This window comes from Lissotriton helveticus, chromosome 5_1 (assembly GCF_964261635.1).
Source record: "Lissotriton helveticus chromosome 5_1, aLisHel1.1, whole genome shotgun sequence".
In the NCBI taxonomy this organism is placed as follows: domain Eukaryota; kingdom Metazoa; phylum Chordata; class Amphibia; order Caudata; family Salamandridae; genus Lissotriton; species Lissotriton helveticus.
Genome location: NC_136065.1, coordinates 2,019,974,360 through 2,019,993,074, shown reverse-complemented (window position 1 = coordinate 2,019,993,074; position 18,715 = coordinate 2,019,974,360). Strand labels below are relative to the sequence as shown.

Below are 18,715 nucleotides of genomic sequence, written 5' to 3'. Positions count from 1 at the left end.
TGGTCCGTCGAAGTTCCGCATTACTTACAAAGGACGTTCCAGAATTTTCGATGAGCCGGCTGACTTAGCTACATTCCTGGACAACCAGTTGGAGATAGAAATGGAGATTCAAAGAGCGACATCGCAGGATCCTGGTGCCTCGGGCACTTGAACTGTCTCCTTGTGTCTCCTTGATGATGGTTTTCTGTATGCCTATTTTTTTCTCATCTCTTTACTGTTGATCCTATATTTCGTTATTACTCTCTAACTCCGTTGCTGGCGTTTTTCCGTTCTCCTTATGTCCGCACTGTCCTCTCTTTGTATCCTTTTTCCTTGGATTGCTCCTTTTTAGATTTCTTATCTGTTTCTCTTTCCACTATTGTTGATATTTATTTTTCTATAGGTTTCTTGGTCTTCAATTTCACTCCTCTCCTTAATATGTCTCCTTTCTATATTCTCTTTTTCTTTCAGAGTCATGATGTTTACTCTACTTATCTATTTCATCTTCTCCTCTTGGTATTCTTTCTAATCTATTTCTTTTGCTGGATTTTTAGTCGGCCATTCTTTCAACTTCATTATCTCGTCTTCAGCCCTAGTAGTCTATACTCCATCTCAATACTCATTTCAGGTCAGTTTTTCCTTCCTTGATTCTTATCTATTACTAATAGTTACCTGTTTCTATTCTCCTATTTTCTTCCTTTCTTTTCTTATATGTTTATATGTTCCTGCAGTTTCAATTTCAATTTTAATTTCATATTGTTAACCTTATGCAGTTAAGGATTGCTCATTAATTGAATATTTATTTTTAGGATATACATAATTATCTTTATGTTTATCTATTTCTCATGCTTTACCACATTGCTTTGTTTCATTATCCGATTGTCTGATATTATTACATAGTATAGGTATAACTCTTGCTATTAGATTATTAACTTAGTGTGATTGTACAGATTTACTGATTACAGTGTGCTTATTTATAATATTAGGCTGATATTCGTTGCTAGTTTGATTGTTCACAGTTTCTACGTTGATGCCATCAGTTGGCTATATTCTTTGGGCTATTGATATCAATTACTATTCCTCCTTGTACGGGTCCCTTGCTCGCCTTTCCACGTTCTCCCTAGTATGACTTTGGTCTTTTTTAGGCCTCCCCTACTGGTTCTTCTCTCTCTTCTCTCTTTCCTTCTTTTCTATCTTTTTTTCTATTTCGGATTCCCCACGTGGATACTCCCTTTTCGTTCCTTATGTGTGCTGGTTGGTTCCTTGTCTCTGTGAGATTGGTTGTTTCTCTGTCATCCATGGCGTCTTTTTTCTTTTTTTATGTATTTCCATGCCGGGTTTGAATGAACCATCCGGTGAAGCGGTCAAAAATCTTAGATTATTGTAAATCTCTTTCTTCAGATCTGGTCCTTTTTCAGGAGACCAAGGTCTCTACCAGAGAGGCGTTGTTTTTGAAGAAGGAATGGGTTTCGGATGTTTGCTGCTCTGATGCCTCTGGCAAACGAAATGGAGTCGTTACCTTAATTTCGAAGAATTCAGGGTTATCTATCATTTCTTCTGATCATGATTCTGAGGGTCGTTGGTTGTTAACTAAATTGTCGGATGGACATAATGATCTTTATGTGATGAATATCTATGCTCCTAACATTGACGATTCGACCTTTTGGAAATCGATTACCAAGAAATTAAATGATACCCCGCATTCTGGGAATCTTATTGTTGGCGGCGATTTTAATTTACCGATGGACCCTATTTTGGATAGGAATTCCGCGTTTCAGTTTCGCCCTCCAAAATCCCACAAACAAATGCTTAACATGTGTTCCTTCACTCAGCTTCAAGATATATGGCGTCTTCACAATCCCACTGGTAGTGACTTTTCTTTCTTTTCTTCACCTCATTCTTCCTTTTCTCGTATTGACTATCTCCATTATTAACTTCGTTTCATCCATGCTTCCGGTTAAGTTGTCGGATTCCTTTTTTCATGAAATTGATGTTCTGACATCTAAATTTCTGTGGAATGACAAACGTGCTAGACTTGCATATAAATTCTTGCGACGTCCTTGTGATATGGGAGGTTGCAATTTTCCTGATTGGGAAAAGTACCAAATTGCCTTTTTGGCCTCTCAAGGTGCTTTATGGTTCTCTCCTCCGCCTCTTCATGTTCCTTCTTGGTTACTAATAGAACAAGATTTAGCATCTCCTTTGCCTACTGCCTCTTTTTGCACCACATCTACTTCGCATATCCTGTTTTCTCATTCTATAATTCTTGATACAATTGCTGCGGTCAAGAGAATAGATAAGAAAGTGGCAATCCCATTACATAAAACTAGGTGGTCGTCTATTTGGCGGAATTCTAAAATTAAACTCAACATTACTCCCACCCTCATGTCCTATTGGGCGGCTCAAGGGATTTCTCTTGTTAAACATCTTTATGGTGCTTCTGATGAGCCATTACCCTTTTCCACCTTGGCTCACAAGCATTCTTTATCAAACCTTGATTTTTATACTTTTCTTAAAATTAAAGTGGCCCTTGCTAAGGTACGTCTTCATCCTACCTCTTCTACCATTTCTCTTTTTCATATTTGGGCTAAATATGGTCACGTTGCCTCCAAGATTTATACGTTTTTATCATCTGCCTCACTACCCGAACATACGGTTGCTCAACAAAAATGGTTACACCATTTTGATCATGACGTTACGGATCATATTTCTTCTGATACTTGGCAATTGATTGGTAAACTCTCTCTTCGCAATAAAATCGCACCATCTTTAATGCAGTCTAAATTCTTTTCTGTCAACCTCCTTCATTGGACGCCTGTTCGTCTACATTCGCTCAATCTTAAGGATGACAATTTATGTTGGAGTTGTGGATTGTTGGCGGGTGATTTTCAGCATATGTTTTTTGAATGTTCCCTGTTTCAGCCTTTTTGGAACCTCATTCATAAACATCTCTCTCTCATCTTTGATATTGAGTTCCAACTCTCTTTTCCTTTAATTTTATTGGGTCCATTGGCTGCCCCTACTCCTCTCCCCTTAGATCCAATGGAATTACAATTGATGGATCTCCTTTTGACTGTTGCGGTGAAAGTCATACTTATGGAGTGGAAATCCTTTTCTTCGGTTTCTTATCATACATGGTGGGCTTGGGTCTCCTTTTTGCGCAGCGCTCACACTTCGGTTGATCAAGCTCATCTCTCTCCGTCTATCTCTAGTGGGGCTTGGAAAGCGTTGGATGTTTATATGGATTTGTCGTCAAAAGGGTTGGTTGCTCAGTTTCCTTTTAATCTGTCTGTCTAATTGGAGTCTTATGTTTTTACGTGTTGGGTTCGTCCGGTGGGAATCCTTCTTCTTTTTTCTTCTTCTTTTTTCTCTTTCCTGTCCTCTGTCCCTTTCCTTTTTTCTATCGCTCTTTCTTTCTTTCTTCTTTCTTTTATTCTATTTCCTCCCCTGTCCCCGATTATAAAATTTGATAGTGATACTTTTGTTTATTGCTTTGACAGTAGCCTTACCCTAATTAGTTCCTTTATTTATAACAGGCCATTTTTATTTTTGAATGCATTAACTTTGTTTACACCTCAATTTTAGCCTCTGATTGTATGGTTATGTTCACTTAATTGTGTCACTTTTATTATATTATGTACCTTTTATTCTTTGTCACTTCTTTATTAATAAAATACTTTGAAATCAAAAAAAAAAAGTACTAAATCTAGAATTAATTTTGGGAGAACGTACTTACAAGAACAAAACTTGTGAGCTATAAAAGTGGTTTGTATTAGAATAACATTTGTCAATAGAACAGCCCCACTTCACAGAGCTGGTAAGGGACAGGCAAGAAATAGCCAAGCAAGTCATCCAGTATGGGCTAGACATTGCGGGCTCTGTTGCCCAGGCCATGGGAACATCTCTCTCCCCTCATCGCAATGTGTGGCTGAGGAAGTCAAGATTCTCCCATGCTGTACAGTCGACTCTTAGGGCCTCCCTTTCCATTGTTCACATTTATTTGGAGCAAAGGCTGACACTGCCATCGGCAATTCAGCAAGGCAACAGTAAGAAATATCAGCCTCCAAACTCAACAGAGGGATTGCCACCAATTAGAAATGTATGTTGCTTCACCTGAGTTTAACCTTTTGAGGCAGACAACATCACACTTCTCAATACAACATCAAGAACAGGCAAACCACTTTACCGGTAATACCAAGGCTGGGGAAACATCCTTTACAATGCAACTTTTACCATGCAGTGCCTTTACGACGTAACTTTTACAACGCAAACCATTACAACGCATTGCGCTGGGGGGCGCTCTAGGATAGGGAATAGATTTAATTTACTATCCAACACCTTCCCTACTATCCACGGGGACTGGATTTGGAATAGTGAATTAAACTATTCACTATCCAGCGCCCCAAAGCACTATGCGTTGTAAAGGTATTTGTTGTAAATACCGCGTTGTAAAGGCATGCGTGGTAAAAGCATGCGTTGTAATGTCATACATCCCCAAGGCTGTATCAAAAAATGCTCCCTTAACACTCGTCCTTTTCTTCCTTCCTAGCCATGGCAGGGAGGCAGTCCAAATTCCCTCTTGATGGAACACACTGTGCTATTTGAAGGAAGGGTGTCCTCCTTTTCACAGGCCTGGAATGCCATCTCTTGAGACCAATAGGTCTTTTAAATTGTGGAAAGGGGGTATACCCTAACCTTTCATGAGGACGCGCCACCAACTGACCCCTTCTTCTGCACTTCCAACCGATCATTTTCAGATCCTTCGGGGGTAGGTAGACAACGTTTTGCTTCAGAAAAGGGCGGTGGAGTTTATGCCAGAGCAGGAACGGGGCCAGGTGTACTACCCCCAGTACTTACAGGTCCTGAAGAAAAACAGCGGTCTTAGACACAGATTCATGAAGGTAAAATCCACTCGCAAAGGGGCAGATTCTCAGAATCTGTCCCTTTGCGACCAGTATTTTTGCATTTGGGATGCATCATCCCAAATGCAAAAATCGCAAAATAAGAAATCGCAAATTTGCGATTACTTGCATTTGAGGAATCTCAAATTGAGATTCCTTAAATGCAATGCATTAAAGTTTAAAAAATAGCGATTTCGCTAATAGGGCCCCCAAATTACCATGAAGTTGTACTTCATGGTAATTTGCAAAAACTTTGAAAAATGCACTAAAGTGCATTTTTCAAAGTTTCATGTTGTGCACACACAACATATGTGCACAGATCAGTTTCAGGGGTGCAACAGGGTGTCCTTTGGACACCACTGCACCCTTGAAATCGCATTCTCAATTTGCGATTCCCTAATTGCGATTCGCAAATTGAGAATGTCTTCCCATTCATTCCTATGGGCCTCTAGGCCCATAGGAATGAATGGAGAGGTATTCCTTAATTGCGACTCACAATTTGCGAGTCGCAATTAAGGAATATTAAGACATCGCTATTTTTTAAGCGATTTCTTCTTGCATAGCATTTTGCTATTCCTTATTAGCGATTCCTTATTTTTCGCTAATAAGGAATCGCAAAATGGATGCTTGATGCATCTGGGGGTTAGTTTGATCCCAGATGTCAGGGTTATGAACTGGTCCTGGCTCAGGTGTTGGGAGCGCTGGAAGCCAAGGACTGGATGGTATCCTTCGATCTGCAGGGCGCATATTTTCATATTCTGAGTCTACTGTTACCCAGAAATGTAATGGTAGGATCCACCTACTACCAGTTTGTAGTTTTTCTGTTAGACCAAACTTCAGCACCACGAGTTTTCAAAAAGGTGACGTCAGTGGTCGCAGCACAACTCAGACAATGAGGGATGCCTGCATTCTCTTATTTGGATGACTCCCTCCTCAAGGCCAGCTCTCCAGAGATGGTCACCTGCAAGTCACAGCCACATTGTTGTTTGACCTGAGTTTTTCTATGAAGAAGCCCAAATCCCACCTGCTGCCCTCTCGACGCATACTATTTATAGGAGGAATCCTGGACACCACATCGAGTAGAGCCTGTCCACCTCCTCTGGGTTTTCAGGACATTCAGGCTATGAGTCCAATGTTTGAGAGCAGATCTCAAGCCCTCCAGTCTTGATGGTCTTATCCCGTCTTTATGTTGGTCATTCACAAACGCTGGCACATGAGGGCCCTCCAGTAGTGTCTCTGCAGGCAGCGGTTCCAACATGGTCATTCAGATCTCAAGGAACAAAGCAGCGGATTAGAGGTGATGTAGTGTGGAAAAGAATATGATTCAAGGGAAGCCACTCACACCTTCACTTGGCAGTCACAACAGTCATCACAGATCCTTCCACTCTAGGTTGGGGAACTCACTTGGAGAATCTGGAGATCAGACGTCTCTGGTCTCCCGAAGGGACCTTCCCTTAGTGGTCAGTATTTCCAGATCTTGATGGGCAATACCACTGTGATGTGGCACATAAACAAGCGGGAGTGTAGAGTCACATCTTCTCTCAAGGGAAGATCTGCGGCTCTGGCCATGGGAGCAGGAGCATCACATTTTGTTTGTAGCCAATCACATTGCCGGTGTACTGAATGTTCGAGCAGACAGTCTTGGTGGGACTCATCATGCTGACCATAAGTGGCGTCTTCACCCAGTGGTGGTGCAACATGTCTTCAGCCTATGGGGCACTCCTCTGATAAATACCTTTGCACTCCTTGCACTGCTCCAAATTCTGTTCCCTCCATGATCCACTGCAGGGAACACAGGGGGACGCATTTCACTTGAAGTGGAACTTTAGCTTCACTATGCATACCTCCCACAACCTTGATTCTTTGAGTCCTGAGGAAGATCCACCTCTGCCAGGCCCAGGCTATTGTGATAACCCTTGACTGGCTACAAAGGATTTGGTATGTGGACCTGATGCACCTCTCCCTGTGCCCCCGCCCTGTCTCCCCATCCCTCACAGGGTAGACCTCCTCTTGCTGTTGCAGAGCCTGTCCTTCATGCCTGAAGATTGAGGGGGGTATCCTGGATGTCCGGAAGTGTTGGATGTTATCTTATGTGCCTGAGGATGCTCCACCAAAAAGGTATACTCTAGGAGATGTTATAGGGTTATTTAGAGGTGCACAGCCTACTCAGAAGGCCCCCTGCATACCCACTTATCTGATATCTTTTCGCTCTATCACTAACGGGTGAGCAGTAGATGCAGTCAAGAGCTACTTGTTGGCCTTTCTCTAACTCCCTGAACAACCGTTCCTCTTCAAAACTCCTACAGTTATTTGGTTTTTGAAGGGTCTTACCTACAACTTTTCTCCAATACCATTCATAATGCCACTATGGGACCTGAATCTCATTCTTACATTTTGAATGTGCCCCATGTTAGAGTGTGCACACAGTTGCCACTTGTGACTGCTTACTTTAAAAAAACAGTTTGATATTGCCATCACATTAACAAGCTGTGTGAGCATGAATGGGTTGCAGGCATCAAGTGTTAAGGCTCAATTCATTACTTTATTTCCTGATAAGCTGGTTTTCAGACCCAAGGCTGTGTTCCGGCCTAAGGTGGTTATGTCCTTTCACCTAGTCTAATGCCAGTGGCGAAACAAAACTTGAGGGGTCCCCCCTGCAATGTACATGGAGGCCCCCCCTCAAGTTCAGGACCCAGTCAGGAGCTCTCCGGCCAGAGCCAGGGGGGTCCCCAGGAGCTCAGCAGAACCCCCACACCGCAGGGGGTGCAGGGGCTAAAGTTACGCCACTGGCCAATCCATCACCCTGCCAACCTTATTTCCTCCCTCACATCCTACAATAGATAAGGATAGGCTTCACACAATAGACCCAGCTTCTACATCGACAGAATCAAGGAGTTCTGGATTGATGACCAACTGTTTATCAGGGATGTAGGCAAGAAGAAGGATAAGGAAGTCCTGAAGTGAACTTTATCACAATGGATCATCTTATTTGCTACTCCTTGGCTCATAAGGAACGACTTGGCGGCATTAGGGCTCACTCCACCAGAATGTCATCTTGCACCTCATCCTGGGCAAGGGAAGTCATGCTTGCTGAAATCTGCAAGGTGGTAACCTGGTCCTTTCTACACACTTTTGCAAAGCATTACTTGGACTTGGAAGTGCTAAGGGATTTCTTGGTATAACCACCATGCGCCCAGTTCCCAGATGCCTACTCCTTGTGGGATTTATTTAAAAGTGAGAAATCTGCAGGTAGAAGTATCAATCAGAAGAAAGTTATGTACCTTTGCTAACTACCTTTCTTGTGGAAACTCTATCTACCTGAACGTTCCTCACCGACTCATCCTCCTTTTAGTGTTCATGACTAGTTAAATAAACTCTTTAAGAAGCTGTCAATTCTATAAATGTAACTGCACCTAACTCAACTGATGTAATTACCACCCTGTTCACCTTTAAGCCACTTAAAATCTGGAAGGGAAACCGACATCAGTGTGCCGGTGCCGAAGTGGAACCGGCATCCCCTGCCGGCGTGGAGAGTGTTGAAAAATATCTGGATTCAGTCTGACACATGGGATATGCAAAAGGTGAGTAATCTGCAGGTATCCACCAGAAAAACGTTAGCGAAGATAAGTAACTTTTTCTTTTGGATAGTTTGCTTCCATCCCTGCCTCTCAGACAGTGCTGACTACATATCTGGCCTTTGATCATTTAGTTAATTATATCTCTATAAAACACCTCTAAGGCACTTATTGCCTCACAACGGGTAAGGTACACTACATAAATGTCAATGCATTTCAATACATCCAGTGAATGTTCATAAAGTCTGTTCAACATTTCGAGCAGAGCAATGTACCTCTGTGAAGTCAAGATTGAGACAACGTAGTTACCTGCATATCTTCGCGCATCTTTCCATTCTGGAATAAATTGAGAAAATTGAGATAGTTAGCCTAAAGTAATCAATGAATGAAGTGCTAACAGTCATTTAAACATGTGTCTCAAAGGGATTTACTTTTTCATGTTGTCTATCCTTGAAATGGCAAAACAATGTTAAAAATGTTTTGGGACAGAAAATACAAATTTTGAACATCGCAGTAAAAACAGAACAGAAATAGGAGGAAGACACAGAGATCAAATATGGATACAAGATTTAATAAATTCTGTGTTTTGTGAGTATAGCATTAAAACCCTTTAGCTACTGAGGCTTTTCCAGCCTCAGCGCTGAGCCCTTTTGTGATGTTTGACGCACATCAACAAAAGGCTTGGTATGCTCAGTTCACCACCTTCCCAGCATGAGTGAGCAGGGTTGTAAAAAAAAATATTCCACAGTTGTAAGTGGTGCTCTATTTATTTTTATGTTTTCTACCTAGGTTCAGTTGGTGGTAGAAACAGGTGTGAAACCCAATGTTAAACCCGAAAACTACAAATTTCTGCCCCAACCGTTCTTTAAAAAAAATTATATTTCAAGGGGTTGTCTTGTGGGCCACCTTCTCCCTCAGGGGTGATTCGCGGTAACCCTCAAATCTCTCCCACAGGGCAAACATATTGTTTAGGTAGGCTGACAGGCGGGGTGGGAGAGGGGTTTACTCCTTCCACAGTTGCCTTCCCTGGTGTCTTGTGGGTGGAATCCTGCTTTGAAATCATGACCCTGGTGCCAAACGCCCAACCAGGGATACACTTGGGAGAATGGTGCTGATTGGTTTCTCTTTTCGTTTCACTTTCGCCAGAGTGATGTTACTTGGGAAGCAAGGGGAAACTTTTTTTTTTTTTTAAACTATCCTTGTAGTGCAAGTAAGATATTATGGTGGAGTATGGCCCTGACATTTTGAAAAAACAAGTGTGGGTTGAAAACACACAAAAAACCAACAGGATGAAGACTGCAGCATTAAAGAACATTTCTTTCAACCATAGGTGAAAGTACAGCTATGACAGCAAGTATCAGCAAAAAATACTAAAGAGAGGTATAATTGCTTTAGGGAATGTACACACTATCCTCACACAATTCTGTTTCTTGCACATGAGTTTGAAATCGAGACAAGTCACGAACTGAAATCAAGAACAAATGTGAAGACCAGGAAATGACAACATTGTCAATGGTTGATTTGCCAAATTAAATGCATTTCCAGACTATACTTTGCAAGAACAGAGTGCGCAGGCCTCATTAAAAGCAACTGCACCTGCTTATCCATCATCATTTGCCTACCTTCCTGCATCAAAGTTTCTAAGACTGTGCAGTATGAAAACAAAGGCCTAACTGGTAGTGATATTTGTATAGACTTATGGCAAATTGAAAAAATCATAGAAAAAGACAACAATTGATGAAACTGGAACAATTAAAAAGAAACTATCTGAAGAGTGAGCACTGATTGTAGCAAGTACAAGGATGAGTGCTTTCTATTTACAATGACATGGGATGTTTCAGCCTCAACCAATAAAAGTTTTTTTACTAGACTAAGTTCTCATTTTTAGCCCTACGCGCGCGGCCATCAAAGTCATTAAAGGCCCTCACCTTCCTTTCCCTGACAGAAGGCAACGCACGGGATTTCCTCATGCATTTTGGGGCCATCATTTGGTTTCCCTGCCATGGCCTCATTGTCCTGCTTGTCACCCGTGTGTGTATCCAGGCCAGCGACGTCACTAGGGTTGGTGTCACCCAGTGTTGTAACTCATGGTGACTTGCGGTCCGCACCCCGCACCCCTCTGGTGACGGCACTGATCGCTCTGTTGCAAACAGCACACTTCTCGTTAGGACATGGAATGGTTGCTAGGGAGTTTCGCAATTACCGATCACCGGGACTACTTAACTGATACTTTTCCACATTCCCTCTTGAGGAGTTCCGAGAGCCTGACGTTGTTGTCGTGGTGTTACCTAAGAGCGTGGCTCCGGGTGATTTGCATAACTCTTCGCACGTGTAAACACATTCAGCGCCATTTAATGCATAGCTGCTAACTCTTGTAACTAGTTACTTTACTTATGATTAAAAAAAAAAGGTGCCGAGAGCGCGCGCACTGAAACGTGCCAGTATATCTTATGCAAAGAGGTCAACTGTTGCCTGCCAGCATCTGCCTCTCATGGAGGCACTGAGCACCTGTTGTTCCACTTTGCAGTGCCACCATCCATCTTTGCGCTTTAATGCTCAAATTGGACTAGTCACTGAAGTTTCGGTCACTTAAGCTACTTAAACGCTAATGTATTTTTTACAAAGTAAGGCAGCCTTTTTTCGTTTATTTTTTTCAACATATATGTGCACACCGATCAGGGAAACACCTTTAGTTTTCCAATTTTTTTTGCAGCGGTTAAGATATGTTCACTTTTTGTTAGACATCGCAGTTAGGTGACTATTTATATATGAGTATCTGGAAAATGGCAAAACGCTATGCAGAATCGAACCTCTGTCTTGCAGATCTGCGCTCAGCCACTAGTGACCCTGACACTTGGACACCAGCAGTTCAGCTCGTCAGGCCAGCTCTGGCTGCCGAGTATATACTGTGTCAAACAACAAATGCCTCTACGCGCATGACCCATCCCACTTACGATATGTGCCCTGGCACTGGTGAGGCGTTGAGGAACCACCTTCCTGCGCGCAAGGTGCTGGGAGCCACTGAAACAGGAACATGGCACAACTTCAACGGATAATGGCCCCGCTGGGCTCTTACAGACTATAGCTCAGCTCAGACGTAATTATCAACAGTTTCCCCACGCGCCAAACCAACCTAAGTCCCCATTCCACGACAGGCTGAAGCGTCATTACAATTACCGTCTGAGGTGCTATCGTGCGCGCTGCCCGGAAACCAAAATATTTCAAGGGGCAGGGCAGCGCGAGGGCGGGCGTACAACTTTAGGTTTATTAACTGTTGCGCTACTACGCACTCCCCCGTGGCTGTGCCCTGACCTCCGCACCCCCCTGTACCCTGCCTCTTTAAAAGTCCCCTATGGGTGCCATGCTGTCCCTGCCTGGGCTCCGGGCACGGGGCTCCCCCGTGCTGGCTTGTCGGCGGGCAGGGCTGGGGTCCCATTATTTTGCATTTTGGTGGCGTCACGGTGTCACCCCATGTGATGGTGTCATCCAGTGCCGTCCGCACCCCCCTAGTGACGCCACTGATCCAAATGATGATGTAGGTGCTAGTCAGGGCCAATCAGCATTGTTTTTCCAAGCTAACATGGGTGGGGCGACCATCCCTGTGACTCATCAGTCCAATATCAGTCGGGCCATAGGCATGAGTTTCCACCGGAGGAAATTCAGTGGCTCTCCCACCCAGGGCCGGACTGGGAACCAAAACCGGCCCTGGCAAAGTGCTTGGCCGGCCCCCCCTCCCCCTCCCTAGGGAGTGGGGGGTGGGTGTCCGGGGGTCCGGCTGAGCTCGTTGCCAGGGCCGGTTGTCGGCCGATTTTGTTACAGGGCCGATTTTGCAGCTATGCTGCAATTACGGTCCTGTAACAAAAACTGACCCCAGGGCCCAAAACCGGCCCCCACCCATGCGGCGCACCGGGGGATTGCCTGGTGCCCGCAACGGCCAGTCGGGGCCTGCTCCCACCTCTGCACGGGAGCAGCGAACCCACAGCACCCACCAAACTCTGGATGCATCCCTCATCCGAAATGATAATCTCATACACTGAGGGGTCGATTTACAAATGTTTTGCGCTGGGTTAGTGTCACAGAAGTGAAGCAAACCAGCACACAATATTTCTTTCCTAATTTACTTTCCAGTGCAAAATTTGTTTTGAGCTAGAAAGTACCCTGAAAGTAACACAAAACAGCGCGGAGCACTGCTTTGCGTTACTTAGCGCCAAGGGGGTATTACCTGGCCGTTCGCATGTTACCACCCATTCCTTTTGATGCAAAACACTATCTACAAACAATTGTAGACAGGGTTTAGCGCCAAAATTTAACGCCACTTCAAAGGAGGCGTTAACAGGAGAAATGTTTTGATTTTTCTTTCTTTTCCGACTTTGCATGTGTGCTGCACTGTGCAGCACACTTACAAAGTGGGAAACGTTTTTGATACTTGTCTAGGCAAAGTATTTTGTACAGAAAGGGTACCGTTCCTGTACAAAAACTATGATAGACAGGCACGCACCCTAGCACTATGGCATCAAGGTGTGTGCTTGACACACAGCAACTGAAATCAGCACCAGCATTAGGTGAGATGGGAGGAGAGAGCCATAGCTCTGAGAACATGGCACTCTCCTCTTCCCTCCTTGTCACACGACGAAACGCAGCGCAGGCTCTTTGGGGGCTGCATTGAGTTGTGTGCCTTTTTTGGAAATCTGGCCCTATTACAGCAAAAGTCTGATAGCTCTGCACACAAATAGACACGGGTGAACATTACAAAAAAAAGAAAAATTAGTAGTGTTCGATTGAACAAACTCGACTTGGCGGGTGTTGGAGTACTTAACAAGGCCAACGACCAGGCCACATTGGTAAAAGAAAGATTACATATGATATGGGTGCACACCCGGTAAAATATGAGAAAGAATTTCATTAGGGGAGAAGAGTTGGCCAAACGGCTTAGGCGGTCGACCTCGAATCTGGGGAACAGGGTTCTAATCTCGGCAAGGACAATGAACATCCTGTGATTCTGGGCAAATCACTTAATCTCCCCATGCCTAACAAAAATGAATGTGTCCTCATGTAATGTAACTGGTGCTATGTAAAGCGCTCTGATACTCGATTCGGGTCAAGTTAGCCTATATGAGCAACAAAAAAAAAGAGAACAAATTTCCTGTGTGGCCCATATGTATAATATGAATACTTACATGCTTAGAGAACAAAGTGACAAAACAATAAACACCGTAGTCTAAAATGTATCTGCCTTCAACTACAGAATGCAGATTTTCCAGGATCGAAATTCGTTGGGACCAATACAGAGCATTCAGGTTGTGGAGAAGGGTTAAAAATTACATTTTAATTCTGTTTTAATTGTTTCAGGAGAGGATAATAATATCTTTATAACGAGAGAGGTGGAGTTCCAAAAAGTGAAGACACTTCTGGTTAAGGATATTTTTTTATATCTTTTTCATTTTGAATGAATGGATTTCGAGACGTCGTGAGGCTGCTGTGTGAAGTGTATTGTGGGTAATGCTGACTCATTTATGAAGATATCTTGTTTCAATGATAAGCCACCTCAGAGTAATTAGGGCTGGTGGGATTTGGTAAAACTTGTGTCCAGACTAGCTGTTGCACATAAAGCTGCTTTTGGAATTGCCAATGCACCTCCTGACAGCTTCTTTGCATCAGCGTCTGTAATAAGGCGCGGGCGCAGAGGCAAAGGGATTCTCCCATTTGCATGGTGCCTCGTCCCCTCGCAAATGAGGGAACACCCTCTGAATATGGCCCTAGCGCTTTATGTGCGCCAGCACAATTGGTATTACAGAAGGGGACGAGCAAGCGTCTGCTGGCCCTTCTGTAATACCAAAGTGCCCCGGGGACACGCAAAGCGGCCGCAAACAACCGTTGCACCCCGGGGCACTTCGGTAATACAGCCCAGGAGTAGTTCTGAAGTGCAACATGTAGTGAGTTTCCATAATCCATATTTGATAATACAAAAACTTGTAGCGCTTGTTTAAAACCACGTTTTGGTATGAATGGTTTAATACTTTGTAAGGCTTTGCTGATTTTGTGTCTATATCTAAAGAGCTGACATGTTCTTGGAAGTTCAATTTCTTGTCCAGGTAGAAGTCAAATGATTTGGCACATTCCACTGTTATGGGCAGATTAGAAGGAATTCGATGTTAAGACAATTGAGTTTTAGGTGGTGTATCATCATCCAGGATTGGATGTCAACTAGAACTTCAGCTGCTCTTTCAAGTATGTATGCTAGAAAAGTGAGGGGCATATGTACAACGCCAGTGCAGCACTTTTAAACCACTGGATGGTCGCTTTTGGGATGCTCCGGAGTCGCAGTGTGACGGCCCATATATACAAGGCCACGCAAAGGCACCCTACATGGCTTTCCATGCCTTGTAAATATGGAGCGGTACAAAAGGGGGTGGTGATGGATGGAACATCTGAATCAATCAAACACTCACACCCAGTCAAAAGATCTGGGTTTAATCCATCACCATTCTTTAGCCCACTCTGCCACCCCAGTTCAGAGCTGCTTGAATCTAGTGGCAAAGTGAGCAAGGGACTCACGTCTGAGCATACCCTGCCACACTTGTAAATATGGAGTACGGCAATGCCTTACTTTGGTTGGGTGTTCCCAAGCAACATCCATGGTTTTTGACACTGCCCCGGATTTACACACATACAACGAGGACAACACGTCCTTTGATTGTTTTTGTGCAGGATGGTGTCCCTCCTCCACAAAAAACAATCATGCTGACAACACAGATACCGTTGCACCATGGTGCCTACGTTGGCGCTCAGCTGCAGTTTGTGCGCTGGCGCTTGTAGCAAGGACAGAAATGCACCATATCTTGTAAATGCCCTACACCAAAATATTGCACATATGCCTCTCAATGTCATCAGCATATAATGGTATGTTTGAAGACGGTAGCAGGAAATAGAATAGACCCTTGCAGGTTGGGTTGACCGTTGGACTTGGCCCTTTTATAGAATGCAGGTTGGTTCAAGAGTGAGTTAGATTCATGTGTTGAAAACTGGTTTCAACCTATGAATAGATCCACCTGAGAGCTGTTGCCCTCAACCTCATTCTGTCCTTAAGAACTGAGTGAAGAGTGGAGTGAACCATTGCTGCATCAATTGCTACCCACATGTCCACAAAATATCTAGAGAATACAATTTGGAGTACAATTTGGAGCAAAGCAACAGAATCAGTCCCGGTCGGTGTAGGCATAGCAGGAATAATCAAGAAAAACTGGAGGACACCTTAAATAGTCTGCCCATAGAAATGACGACATCACCAAGACAGAGAGTAGGCTTATCTATCACACTTCACACTCACTGGTGTATCTGAAATCTACCACTTTCCTTATCACCTTTTTCTGTGCTCATCTCACAATGGTTTTGGATCAAGAAAGGTTTCATTTCCGTCAAGCCGTCCGCACGGCTTATCCGGGTTTCCCAGAGGAGCCCACCACTCTACGGGCGTTGCGGGCAATGCTTTAGGGAGAGGGGCACAAAGGCTTAATTACTAAACTCTACAATGCCTCCTTGCATGAAAGGGACCAGGAAAATCATCCCTCTTGTCTGCGCTGGCAAGCAGCGTTGGTTATATCTATTGCTCCGGAGGTGTGGACGGCGCGCTGCCAACTCATTGGTTGGCTCACGGCTAACTGTAATCTTAGAATTATTCATTTTAAATTCTTCATCAAGTATACTACTCCCCCCATCAGCTACACAAGTATGGTCTACGCGAGACTGCTAATTGTGTGAGGTGTGGTGCAGCGGATGCAGACTTTTTACATGTCGCCTGTCTGTGTGTGGGCGTGTTTGCGTTCTGGACCGCTGTGGCGAACATGCATACATATATAGTGTCGAGGCATGTGTGCTGCTCTCCTGAGATATGCTTGCTAGGCTATGTTAAACATCTTAAGTCCTGCAACATGCGCATTGTAGCAGTTTTCACTCTCTTTGCAAAACGGGCAGTTGCGCAATGCTGGGGTGCCAAGACAACGCCCACTGTCAAAAGATGGCTTTGTGACCTGATCTATTGTATCGATCAACTACAGATATATGAGGAAGAGCTCCTTGAGGCGTCCCGCCCTAAGGATTTCTAGGCTCCCCTTACGGGATATTTGTTGTCTCACCCAGACCTATTGTGAATTTCATGTGCTGCACTCCCCCATAATTGTCTTCAGCTCAACAATCATGAGGAGGTCCTTGGCTACTACCCTGGCCTTCGTTACTCTCGAATGATATTCTGCAATTGGTGTGTTCCTTGTTGCCGGCCTAAACTAGTGGACTGCACGAAAAGACTTCTATTTCGCCCTTGTCTTAGTACTGCCTTACATAAGATGCTTTATTGCTGTATCCGAAATGTGCTGAAATTCTACTATTGTTCTGCCTGGGAGGGGGGGACGGACCTATAGGGCTTGTATGGTTCTCTCATTCTGTCCATCTTTATATTCATGTCTGTTTTCATCTTATTGAAATTGATAAATGAACTTTTTAAAAAAAGAAAAAAATAGAAAGGTTTAATTTGGCAAAGTCTGTCCATGGACACCAGTACAATTGCTGTAATAACACTGACAATTTAGATGTCTCACACCAAAAGCAGATCAGCCTTTTGTAAACTTAAATGACAGGTGAACGCTGTGCACAATAATAACTGACTCTGATTTCCATATATTCCATAATATGGACCATAACAAGGTTCTGCTACGATTTCTAACCTCTCTCCATTGTGCTCTGACCTGCAATCCTGTTGCTTGTCACCCTCCTTGCGTTGAGGCTCAAACAAGTGTCGAACCAGTGTAGGAAACCTAAACAGACATATTTGATGACTTGGAAGAACATGCTGTCCATGACCAGCAGCAAGGATCCTGTTAGACCTAACACTAGCTTCAAGGTCCATCAGAAAGTACTCTCTCTTGTCTTTACCTCTACTCTTATGCTCGTATGCTTAGCATAATACAAAAGGCTTACTGTTTTATGATATGGTGTAGATTTTTATAAATGCATGGAATTCACTTGATTTACCCATATAGTCCATCACCAGTTTTTTCAAGTCGACGCGCTGCTCCAGGAGCTGATACATTCTGGCTTCTTGCTGAGAAGAGTCTGCCTCTGGTTTCTGAACATTAACATTTTCACACCTAAGAAGATAATCACTGATGGGTGTTTCATACTATAATGGAGTAAACATTTATTATTTGCATGAATAGAAAACGTTTATTGAGAGCATTTTTCATGCACTGTATTTTTCTAGCTAATCTTGCACAGAGTAATTCAAGGCCAAGTATTGACAGCATCTGGAAAATCATTGTGAGGTGTTCATTAAAAGGGGAAATATATGGTATTCACTCAGACAATCACACAGCTGAGCAAACTGTGGACCCCTTTTAGAGTCATGCTTTCAAGTGGAAAAATCACTGTGGGCTTTTCACCTTGCTCTGCACCAGTTTGTTACTGACTTTTCACATGAGAAGGACATGTATAAGGATTTTAAACGAATGTGCACAGCTCAGTGCACAGTAAGGGCTTGATTACAATGTCAGTTGGAGTTGACTCCGACAGACACAGTCACGGTCTTGGACCGACCCACCCCATGGTACAGTCGCATACTCCCACTCTCAATGGGAGCTTGTGCTGCGGCCGTAAACTGACCATAGCACAAGCTCCCATTGAGAAATGGGATATTCAGTTAATCCCTGCACCGTGTGGCAGGCACCTCAAGGTGCCTGCCACGTGGTGCAGGGATTAACAGGTGCAGTGCCACCTCGGCCCCCAACCGGAGGGCACAGGGAGAAGGGGGTCTTGCTAGCCCTCAAACTCGCTTTCCAACAGGCTTTCCATTTCAGAAAGCCCAGTATGGAAAGACTGTCGGAAACCGAACATCGTAATCCCAACGGCGGAAACACCGTACCTTGGGATTACATTCCGGTCTCCGACTGGCCAACGGGCTCCTTGAGCCCATCGAAAGCCAGCCAGAATGACCGACCGGTTTCAGTTTCGACCAAACGCATTGTAATGCCGTGGTCGAAACAGAAACCGCAATGAGGCTTGGAAAGCCTCTGACCAAAGCTCGGAAAGCCTCCGACCGAGCCTCATCGTAATGAGGCCCTAAGTGAAAATGTCCATTACAGTTATAGTACACTCTTTCTACCTGGCATCACCCACCACAAAACTACCATGTAATGGGGAATATCTGTGAAACAATTGGCTTGAAGCAAGAGGATCCAAGAAAGGCACCTTATTCTTTCTTGAGCTCCTTGC

The 18,715-nt window shown here is 44.0% G+C and overlaps 1 protein-coding gene across 1 annotated transcript in view; it reads right to left on the bottom strand.

Moving 5' to 3' along the window:
• The window catches only part of LOC144753953 (E3 ubiquitin-protein ligase TRIM39-like), a 160,003-nt gene that overhangs the window by 76,239 nt on the left and 65,049 nt on the right, over positions 1-18,715 (bottom strand). Inside the window, exons 5-6 of the mRNA XM_078641477.1 lie at positions 17,480-17,595; positions 8,765-8,791 (exon numbers count right to left, since the gene is read on the bottom strand). Of these exons, the coding sequence (XP_078497603.1) occupies positions 8,765-8,791; positions 17,480-17,595 (143 nt within the window). The remainder of the gene's footprint in view (positions 1-8,764; positions 8,792-17,479; positions 17,596-18,715) is intronic.